This window comes from Choloepus didactylus, chromosome 22 (genome assembly GCF_015220235.1).
Source record: "Choloepus didactylus isolate mChoDid1 chromosome 22, mChoDid1.pri, whole genome shotgun sequence".
Classification (NCBI taxonomy): Eukaryota; Metazoa; Chordata; class Mammalia; order Pilosa; family Megalonychidae; genus Choloepus; species Choloepus didactylus.
This window is the reverse complement of record NC_051328.1, coordinates 40,321,324-40,331,685: the sequence shown is the minus strand read 5'-3', so window position 1 is coordinate 40,331,685 and position 10,362 is coordinate 40,321,324. Positions and strand designations below refer to the sequence as shown.

The following is a 10,362-nucleotide window of genomic DNA, read 5'->3' as shown; positions in this document are numbered from 1 at the left end:
TTAAAGCTCAGGGATGTTTGCCCAGGCACCCAGTCTCAGAGGCGAGCAGAGCTGAAATGTCATCTGGTCGGCATCTCCCAAACTCCGGGACGCGTCCTGCCTGAGATCGGTGTGGAGCGCTGCAGCAGCAATTTTACAAAAGGGGACGGAACAGAATAAAGAACCTCAAAGTGTGCTGCATGCAGAAAAATCCTCATTTGGGAAACTTCAGCTCCAGGTAGCAGGCACCTGCCGGCATGTGACGGGGACAGCCGGTCCCCTCCGCGGGCCCTGTGTTCAGAAGGCCCCGAGGGCCAGGGTCTGGGGGGTAGGGGACACGGCCACTCTGAGCCTCCCTGTTTGGATGCCCCAAGCTGCGCCCTTTGCAGGCCGGTCCACTCAAAGGGTGGCCAAGGGGCAGCGTGGGCAGAGCTTGGCCAGGCAGTCTGGGTGACGCCTTGGGTGCTGGGGGTACAGCTGGGGTGAGGGGGAGCCTCTGCCTTTCCCCCTCCCCTTGGATGCACAGGCGTGCATGTCTGTCCATGAAGGTGTGAAAGGGTGTGTTCAAGTACGTACGTGTGCACACATGTGAAAGTGGGTACACGTGTGCAGGTGTGTGTGCACACTGCATTGTATGTAGATAAGTGTGCACAGGCTGTGCATACATGCATGTGCGTTTGTGTGTACGTGTGCGCTGAGCCTTGATGTGAATGTCTCTGTAGGGCCAAGCTGGGGTGGCGCCACGGTCCGACCAGGCTCCCCGAGGCCGTGGGGGGGTCCTGTGCGCAGCCCCAGCCTCTCCTACGCTGAGTTCCACGTCTGAAACTCTGCAAATCTGATGCTCAGACGGGGAGCTCCTCGAGCGAACCCTGCCAGCTCCTTGGCCCCGGGCCAGGCGCAACAAACGTTTGTTGAATGCATGAGTGAAGGAAGGAACGACAGCTCCCAAACCCCCAACGGCCAATCCCCAAACACCATCAGAGTTGCTCGCAGCAGGAGAAGGGTTAATGGGAGCTTATTAAAGTAATGAGGCCTGACGCTGCCAAACCGCCCCCCTGGGTGGCGCGTCTGGGATTCTCTGGGATTCATGGAGCTGCACCGGGGCCTGGAGGCTCGGCAGGAGATTTCAGGAAGGACCCCCCCTCCCACCAGCTCCTGGACCCCAGCAGCCCCTCCCGGCCCCGTCTGCCTCAGCCCTGAGCTCCTGGGGTCCCAGCTTGTACCCGGGCACAGCTCAGGGGAGAGGCACAGCCACCCCCACCAGGCCCGCCGCCAACCATGCTGGGAGGGCTCTTCACGGGGCACCCGGGGTGAGCAGGGGAGCTGCCAGCGAGGTCTAGGAGAGCAGGCCCGGCCAGCTGCTGGCTCCCCGGGGGGCCGCGGGCAGGGTGTTTGCCCGACACCAGCCTCGGTGTTCCCAGCTCCCAGGGGCCCCGGCCCCCTTCTTTTCCTTTCCTCCTCTCTCTCCTTTCTGTGTGGCAGATGCTATTATTAGCACCATCACTTTTGCTGTTGTGACGCCACCAGCAGCAGTGGGGGCCCCTCGTGTCCCCGAAGGGGGGTGAACCTGCCTTCGAGAGGGGCTGCGTCGCAAGCACGTGCTTCAAATGTTGCACTAGAGTGACCTGGGCACCTGGGGGTGCAGTGGGTTAAGGGAAGGCTAAAGACGCTTCTCGAACCTGCCCCTGGCACCGAGGCTCACGGGGGAGGGGGTGCGGGTGGGGGAGGTGGACATGCCCCTCAGAAATAAGGGGACCACCAGGGGCTTCGGGTGGCTGTGGAAGGACAGGGAACAGAGACACGTGGGCGTGGGAAGAGCTTTGGAGCAGCACAGAGCGCGGTTTCTGATCTGTCAAATCTGCTTGCCTTTTCCCGAGGGCCGCAGAGCTGCCTACTGGCCGGCCATGGCCCTGGCTGAGCGCCCAGCGACCGCGTGTCTGCCCTGTGCTGCTTGTGTCACACACACCATTGCACGGCCTCACGTCAGCCTGTGAGCAGGGAGTCAACAGCCCCAATTTACAGATGGGGAGACAGAGGCCCGGAGAGAGACAGGCTCGTGGAGGGTCCCTGCTGGGGTGCGGGCCCGCGAGGGGAGCCAGCCCCCAGCCCCGTGCCGTCCCCCCGTCCCTGTGGCAGCCCCAGCCCGGACGCAGGCAGCCTGGCAACCCCCAGTGCCCGACCTCACGTGCAGCGTCAACCCCCCCCGCCAACGCGCGCCCGGACACAGGCTCCTGCCAGGTGCCAACTTGCTGGCTCCTCGCTAATTACTCATTTCTGCCAGATCAAAGGGCTGGGTTATTACACAGCGGACTGAACTGGCCTGCCGGCCTGGGGAGCAGTGCTGAGCTGCCACGGCCCGCCGCCCCGGGGCCTGTGCTCCCCGAGCTCTCGTCCAAGCCCCCAGCGGCTGGCAGCAGGCCCAGGCCACGGAGGACCAGGTCAGCAAGCCGGCCCTGGGTGGACGGGTCGGGGGGACCTCACAGAAGGGAGGGGAGGCAGGGGAGGTGGGGTGCTGCTTTGTGAGGAGGTCACGATCCCCAATTCAGGGCTCCTACAGGTAAACACACTGCCCCTGGATTTCGGGGTTCACCCTCTGGTTGGGATGCCCACACGAAATTCATGCTGCAGGAGTTGGGAGGAGGGGGGGGGAGGTTGGGGGGAGGCTCCCCACGGTCTCATGGGCTCAGCCTTCAGGATAAGCAGGATTCTGAGGAGCAGAGATGAGAAGAAAGTATTCCAGGAAAGGGGAAGCTCAGCAGTGAAGGGTTCTTGGAGGCAGAAACCACTGTCCCAGGGGTGACCTTGGGGCCCAGGGCAGTGACATCGGCCCTCTCCTCCAGCGGGTACCATTCCAGGAGCAGCTCATCTGACCCTCTAGCAACACTGCAAGGTGTGGATAACTGTGACTCCATTTCCCAGATGACGACCCCGAGACCAGAGAGGGAAAGCAACCTGACCAGAGTTGCACAGCTCTCTGCTACAGTCCCACGAGGCCACGTTCAAACTGTCGGCCCTGGAGAGCCAAGGAGGGGCTTAGAGTGCAGGAGTGCTGGTGTGTCATCGTTGCAGGGCAAGAAGAGGCTGTGGAGGCCAAGGAAACGCCTTGGTCAGGTACAGGAAAGCCCCAGGAAGTGGTGAGGCCCCGAGGAAGGGAAAGGGTCAGAGAAGGAGCTGGATTCTCCGGCCATGCAGCGGCACAGGCCACAAGCCTCCCAGGAGAGAAGACGGCACTGAAGGTGGTACCCGGGCCGATCAGCCTCGGCTGGGTGGGCACATTAGCTCTCAACCTGGGCGGTTTTGCCCCCAGGGAGGCACTTGCAATGTCTGGAGACACGTGGTCATCTCAGCTGGGCGGGAGGGAGGCTGCTGGCGGAATCTCGGGGCTCGGGGCTCGGGGCTGGGGAGGCTGCGTTACAGCCTGCAGAGCACAGGGCCCCCCACGACGAAGAATTCTTCAGCCCCAACGGCACGTTTGAGAACGGTTAAAATGGGAAACGCTGAGCTGTATGTAGGACACAACAACAAAAAGTTTAAAAATCAGAAACCACCCTCATCTCGCTGTTGCGGTGAAGGTGTTTTGTAGATGTGGTCACTTGAGTTGACTTCAGAGGAGATGGTTCTAGGTGGCCTGGGTGAGCCTGACTTAATCGGTTGGAAGGCCCTGAGAAGCAGAGCTTCCCCCGCGGTCGGCCCAGCCCACCCTGCTCTCCGGGCTTCGGGCCTGAGCCAGCCCCACCGTCTCAGAAGCCACTTCTGTGCCTTAAATCTCTCACTCTCTCTCCCCTCTGGGGGCACCTGACTGATGGAGGGTCTTCAAGACAAGCCAAAGGCCACAGGATGTGGGGGGAGACCCAGACTCAGGCCCCAGCAGGGACCTCAGGGCCTCGGTCCCCGCAGGGGGTCGTGATGGTGCCGAGAGGGCTGCACTGGAGACCCTGGCCGGCCAGACATGCTGCCCAGAATCTGCATGTTAATCTGTGTTCTTGGCCCAGGAAGCACGGGCAGAGGAGGAAGGCGGCAGCTGGGGGGGGCAGGGCAGAGGCAGAGGGGGGGCCAGGGAAGCAGGGAGCACACCCCCCAGGCCGCAGTGCCCCCCAGCCAGCAGCACCCCTGCCTCCTCTGCCCTCGGCAAGGGTTGGTCACCCAGTTACCCCCTGGACAGCAGGGCTGGGGGTCGGGAGAGGGCAGGTGTCAGAGCGAGGTGCAGGCAGGGGAGGCGGAGCTGGGGCTCCCAAGGAGGGGAGACACAACCACAGCTGGTGTAGGAGAAACCACGTGGCCCTGCTCCTGCTGCGTTTTAGGAATCAGGGAGGCACACAATTGTGGCCTATTGAGGGAGAGCAGGGGAGGTAGGGAGGGGAGGGGACGGGAGGTAGCACGGAGGCTTTGGGCTTGGTAAACCACCACAGTCCAGAGCTCCAACTTTGGAGGCCGTGAATCCCAGCCCTGGGATTTCATTGCTGTGTGACCAGAGGCAAGTCACTTGCCCTCTCTGAGCCCCACCTGGAAAGTGGGGATGTCAATGGTGCTTATTCCGCAGGGATGCCAAGAGAAAGTATAAAGGCCATGGTGTGCGCTCTCCACGGGCATCATCACTGACACTGTGAGGAGGGGCGAGCAGACTGACATGAGGGCACACACCTAAGCACTGGCACCCGTAGCCCTGGGGTTCCGTGGACAATTTCAGCCCCACCATCGGCCCATAGGGACGCTCCCACCCACCCCCATGAGTGGTTCTAGAGCCTGCCCCCCTGGCCGGTGTGACCGAGTGAGAGTCTGGGTCGAAGCTGTGCCTGGGGCAGCCGGCCAGGACGGGAGCCCCATGTGGCCCTCGCAGGATGCCCTGAGCCCGGGAAGGGCAGCTGAGAAGCTCCCGGAGGCAGCCCGGCTGGCCCTGGGCCTCCAGGCTGCCGTGCCAGGGCAGAAAGCACCCTCCAGCCCACATAAAGGTGACTCAGGTGGGTGTGACCCTTCCACCGGAGGGCCCAGGGCCCGCCAACTCATTAGGTGTTCCAGGCATCCCAGGAGGAAGCCCCACACCCCACACTTCCTGCGCCAGGCCCTGGGCTGGGGCTTGTCCTCACAGGAGCTGAACAGGCCGGGAGCATTTCCCCCACATTCCACAGGAGAACCTGAGCCCAGAGAGGCTCGGCGTCTCACCCAAGGTCACACAGCAGAGAGCAGGGCAGCAGGGCGTGAACTCCGTCCCTCTAACTCCCAGGCTTGGTCCTTTGGGTGATGTCAGGGTTGGAAACGTGTGCCCTGGCCTCCGCCAGCAAGCAGAGCCAATCCCAGCAGCTTCTCAGACTTTCCAAAGGCCAGGGCCAGTCACCAGGGTGAGGACAGGAGGAGGGAAATGTGGGAAGACGGGGATGATCTGGCCGCAGGCTCCACAGAGCTCACGTCCGGCTACTGATATTTGCCAAAGAGCTGCAGGAGGGGTCCTTGAGGGGGGACGGAATCTGGGATCCAGGCAGATGTCATTAAAGATACATTTAATTACGAAATATTTCAAACCTGAGGGGCGGCCACCTCTGCAGAGCCACCTCCCTGCTCACAAGCTGCTGGGACCTTGCCTGGCTCAAGGTCAAAGACTCGCCCGGGCAGGTCACCAGGTACTTAGCAGGTGTATGTTTCCTGTTGCGGTAGCAAAATGATTGCGCACTTCGTGGGTTAAAATGACGCACATTTGTTTATCCTCTGAGAGGCCAGAGGTTCCGAATCAGTCCCACAGGCTGAGCTCAAGGTGTCGGCTGGGCCAGTTCCTTCTGGAGACTCCAGGGGAGAACCGGTTTCCTGCCTTCCCGGGCTCCAGAGGCCGCCTGCTGTCCCGGGCTCGCGGCCCCATCCTCAGATCCCTCTAGCCTCTTGCTTCCAAAGCCACACCTCCTACTTCTGCACCAAATCTTCTTCCTCCTTAGAGAGACCCCTGCGATGACACAGCCCGGGATCACCTCCCCATCTCCAAACCCGTGACCTAATCACACAGCGAAATCCCCTTGGCCACGCGAGGCAACCTTCTCAGGGCTGGATGTCTCAGGCCATGTTCGGCCCTCCGCGACAGGCCTTTACTGGACGCGGCTCTGCCCTGCCATTTCCCAGTCCCCACTGTCTCCAAGACCCACGGACCCACCGTGCCACCCGCGAGACTGAAGAGCCGCTTTTGGGAGGAGGGAGGTGCACATTTGCAGGGGGTGAGAAAACAGAGGAGGGGCAAAGGGGCGACGGCGATGGCCCAGGGGCACAGGCTTGAGGCTGAGGCTCTGGGAGGGGGTCTCACACCTGCCAACCCCAAGCCCCCTGGCCACGCCACGAAGCCAAGCCACCCTGCCCTCTGCCCAGGAGCCATGCCCGCCCTCGGGCCCCCCAACCTTCCTCCTGCCCCAGCCCTTCTTCCCAGGCAGTGCCCGGAGGTGCTGTTCCAACGAGTTCCCTGCCCCCTGGTTGGCAGCTGTGGCTTCAAGGCGCCCACTGTGGGCCTTGCACGGAGCCTCTAATAACCGAATACAAGGACTGGGGTCCCCACCTGATTCCCCTTGCGTAGGAAGCCCTGCAGCAGGGGCCCGCTCCCACCCTCCCAGGGGATCGTGCTGGCTGCAGCAACCACCCCCCCCACCTCCAGAGGCTCCTGAGCAGCCCGGGGGAGGCAGCCCAGGGAGTGGTGTGCACCCCAAATCGGGACACGTCCTGCAGGCTTCCCTGTGCCCCAAGCCAGAGGGGCAGGTTGGCTGGCGTTGGCCTAGTGCCCGCTGCGGCTTTGCTGTCTGCCACTCGGTGCTGGCACGCGCCCCCCACCCTGCCTCGTCCCACTTTCCCAAGAGGAACTGAGGTCCACAGGCTGGACCAGGCAGCGGGAACCCCGTTTCACAGATGAGAAGGCTGAGGTGCAGAAAGCTCCGGACTCAGCCCCTACCACAGGGTGGCTCTGGGCGTCAATCGGGGGTCTGATTCCAATGCCGGGGCTCCTTCTGCGGGGCAGGGGGCAGTGGCAGAGGGCCCAGCTCCACTGTTAAAGCAGCAGCGCCCCGCCAGGAGGACGGGCCCCCAAATGTTCCACTGGGGGCTGGGGCTTGTCTCGGGGGGAGGCCTGGGTGGTCTCCTCCTCCCATCCAATTAACTGCAGAAAGTGGGGGTGGGGGGCCTCAGAGATCACAGGGGAGGCTGAACCCCAACACCGCTCTCCAATTCCCTCCCCAGTGGGGACAGCACGGCACCACGAGGGCCTGCGCTGAGAGGAGGCTGATTCTAAAACATGTATTTTTTTTCTCCTACATAAACGGCTCTGCCTCTCAGTTGCTGCAGGCAGGCACAGGTGCTTCCTACCCCACGTCGTGTTCTGTTTCTTCACCGTCCCCCGAACAGCCGCCAGTCAGCCGCGGGCACTGACAGCAGGCGTGTGGCGTCTTCAGGTGGGAGGGAAAAGGCCTCCCCTCACTTCCTTTGTTGGGGCTCCCTCTGGCTTTTATCTGACTGGCCGGCTCTTCCTGCCACTGCGAATGTGCCCTGACGGTGGCTCAGGAAGCCGGGGCCCCCCGAGACCAGGCCAGGCCCCCACCCCGGAGGCTGCAGGCAGTGGGCTCCCCTCCCAGGGCCACGGGCCCCACCCAGGCCGGCCACCCCACGTACCCCATTGCCCTACTGCCTGCCCTGGCCCAGCATCCCCAGCATCGGTCACCAACGGGCAGAGAGCCAAACATTCATTGAGCGCTTGCTGCATGCAGCACTGTGAGGTCAACATGGGAGGCCTGACGACGACCTGGGGGTCAACGTGGCTGCAGTGCTGGGTTCTGGTGTGGCCAGGGCCAGGGGCCTGTGGGAGGGGGATCCCCTTCAGCCCCTCCCTCCAGGACCCTGGTATCCCACAGGAAACACGGCACCCCCCTCCAGTAACCCAAGACGAGCGAAGCACGCCCTGTGGCCTGGAGAGCTCACGGCCCCCAGGAGCCTCAGTTGTCCGCTTCTGTGAAATGGGGTGGGGGCCCTGCGAGCCCTTCCAGCCCTGACTCTCCAAGCCCCAGGAATAGTACAGACAAAACCTGGCAGGCTGTGTTTTCCAGAAGCAGTCCCACCGTATTCCCCACCCACGTGCTCTTCCAGAACCTTCTGTTTGTATCCCCTTCCCTTTACCCCGTGGGGAGGGAGACTCATGATGGCCTCTAACAGCGTGTGGTGGAAGTGGCAAAACCCATGCAGCTCTGAAGATAAGGTGATAAAGGTGACGTGGCTTCTGCCTGGCTCTTCCCCCGGGGACTTCAGGTCTCGGAACTGGCCGCCATGTGTGAGGAGCCCGAGAGAGTGTATGGAGAAGGCGACACAGAGACAAACCGAGATCCCAGCTGGCAGCCGGCACCAACTCGCCAGCCTCACGAATGCACCATCTGGGAAGAGGATCCTCTGGCCCAGCTGGCACCGCATGGAGCAGAGACCAGGCCTCACCGCCCCGCCCCAAACTGCAGATCTCTGAGCAGAATGCACGAGTGGTGGTGTCTGATGCCGCCGAGTTTGGGGTGGGGTGCTACACAGCAATGGATAACGGAAAGAACGTTTCCAGACAGGGACTAGGTCTTCTCCTGACTGGGGCCCACAGCCTTTAGCATTCACCAGGCACCCACAAATACCCACTGAGGACTGGCTTTCTCCTGTGCACAAGGCAGCAGTAGGGGAGCAAGGGCTCCCCGAGGCCAGGCACGGCTGTGAGCACGGAATTTATCTAACTCTAACAACAATCATCCCCCTTTTACAGATGAGGAAACTGAAGCACAGAGGGGTTAAGTAACTTGCTTGAGGTCACACAGCCAGGAAGTCGAACCAGGCTGGTGACTCTGGAGTCCTTGCCCTCACCCATTAGGCTTGACCGCCCCTCCTCAGTGGCCGTGATGTTCATGGAAAAGGCCGGAGGGCCGTGATCCCAGGGAAGTACATCCTTCCCAGTAAAGGATGTCATTAAGTATAAACTGTCAGGCCATTTTTCTGCCCCTGTAAAATTCTTCATGTGAATATATTTTTAAAAATTGATTAAAAAATATCCTTTGTCAGATCACAAGACCTAATTTTTGGTTTGAAACCCATGATTCTGACAGAGGGACAAGTGAGGGGGTCAGTATTGATCAAAAGCAGCCTGGGACCTAAAGAAACAGCGCACACAGCCCACATCCAAAGCGTACCCTTGCCACTCAGCTGCGTTTTGTTTGTTTGAGTCCACGTACCACAACTTCACTATTTTCAAATGTACAGCTCATTGATGTTTAGTATATTCACTGTGTTGTGCAGCTATCACCTCTATCTAGTTCCAGAACTTTCCCCCTTCCCCCAAAGAACCATCATGCCCATGAGCAGTTGCTCCTGGCCCCCTCCACAGCCCCCAGCCCGAACCTGCTTTCCATCTCTGTTCCAGACATTTCTAGAAACGGAATCGTACAGGATACGGCCCTCTGTGACATGTCCTTCTCTGAGCATGGAGATTGCAAGGCTCACCCGCGCTGTCCTGTCGCCCCTGCTGTTCCTTCTTTCTTATCCCACTGTACGGAAAGCCCACGCTCTGTTGATCCCTCCATCAGTCGATGGATGTTTGTGCTGTCTCTGCGTTTTGTTTATTACGAATAACGCTGCTACAGACAGTCGATCACCGGTTTTCAGGTGGACGTATGTTTCCAGTTCTTTTGGGTCTAGACCCAGGAATGGAATGGCCAGGTCACATGGCAGTTCCACATTTAACCTTTTGCAGGACCCTCCGGACCGCTTTCCACGGCAACAGCAGCAGCTTACCCTCCCACCAGCAACACAGGCGGGTCCCAAGTTCTCCACATCCTCGCCAACACTTGTTGTCGTCTTTTATATTTTAGCTATCTCATCGGGTAGGGTGAGGTGGTATCTCGTGTGGGTAAGTTTTGAAGTAAGAGGTGAAAAGGGACCCAGTGGTACAAGGGGCTGCTCATGGTAAATACTCCCGAGCTTAGGACAGACTGGGGTCAAGGCCTTACTGGGCTTGGAAGCTGTAGCCCTGGCAAATGGCCCGGCCTTGCCATGTCCACTGACCTCCTCAGGCACAGAAGACCCAGGCCTCTGGGCTCTGCTCGGCCTGGTGGAAGTGGGACAGGGCATGTCCCTGGGCTTTCCGGCAGGTTCCCACACCCAAAGGCCCTCAGGGAGGGGTTGGTCCAGGGAGGGCTCACCTCCCGCTGCCTTGCCCTGAGCCCCCAGACCCAGCACTTGTCCCTGATCTGAGCCCCCACGAGGCCAGCCTCCTGCCCCGAATCCCCTGCCTCCTGTGAGAGCCTCTGTTCCTCCTTTCAGAATTCAGCTCAATGTGACAGTGTCCTGACAATCTAACTCTTCAGCTCTGGTCCTGCCAGTGCCCCTGACACCAACCTTTCACCCTTTCCA

The 10,362-nt window shown here is 60.9% G+C and overlaps 1 protein-coding gene across 5 annotated transcripts; it reads left to right on the top strand.

The window, feature by feature from the left end:
* Positions 1–8,886, top strand: LOC119519012. 5 transcript variants are annotated; one of them, XM_037816481.1, is made up of 5 exons: positions 1–217; positions 1,857–1,969; positions 2,261–2,417; positions 2,820–3,090; positions 7,273–8,886. In XM_037816481.1, the coding sequence occupies exons 1-5, from the start codon at positions 180–182 to the stop codon at positions 7,363–7,365; spliced, it is 672 nt and encodes a 223-aa protein (XP_037672409.1). In that variant the 5' UTR covers positions 1–179; the 3' UTR covers positions 7,366–8,886. The 5 variants fall into 5 exon arrangements, 4 of the variants coding, with proteins under 4 accessions (XP_037672409.1, XP_037672407.1, XP_037672410.1 ...); XM_037816479.1 differs by having other exon boundaries at positions 1,857–2,417; XR_005213920.1 differs by lacking the exons at positions 1,857–1,969; positions 7,273–8,886 and having other exon boundaries at positions 2,820–3,354.
* Positions 8,887–10,362: the final 1,476 nt, after the last annotated feature.

Bases quoted from the DNA above. Each gene is read 5' to 3' on its own strand.
- LOC119519012 (XM_037816479.1), top strand. From the start codon at position 180: ATGCAGAAAAATCCTCATTTGGGAAACTTCAGCTCCAG. The intron at 2,418-2,819 runs GTCAGCAAGCCG...CCTCTCCTCCAG, and splicing joins CCCAGGCCACGGAGGACCAG to CGGGTACCATTCCAGGAGCA. The intron at 3,091-7,272 runs GTACAGGAAAGC...TCTGCCTCTCAG, and splicing joins CAAGGAAACGCCTTGGTCAG to TTGCTGCAGGCAGGCACAGG.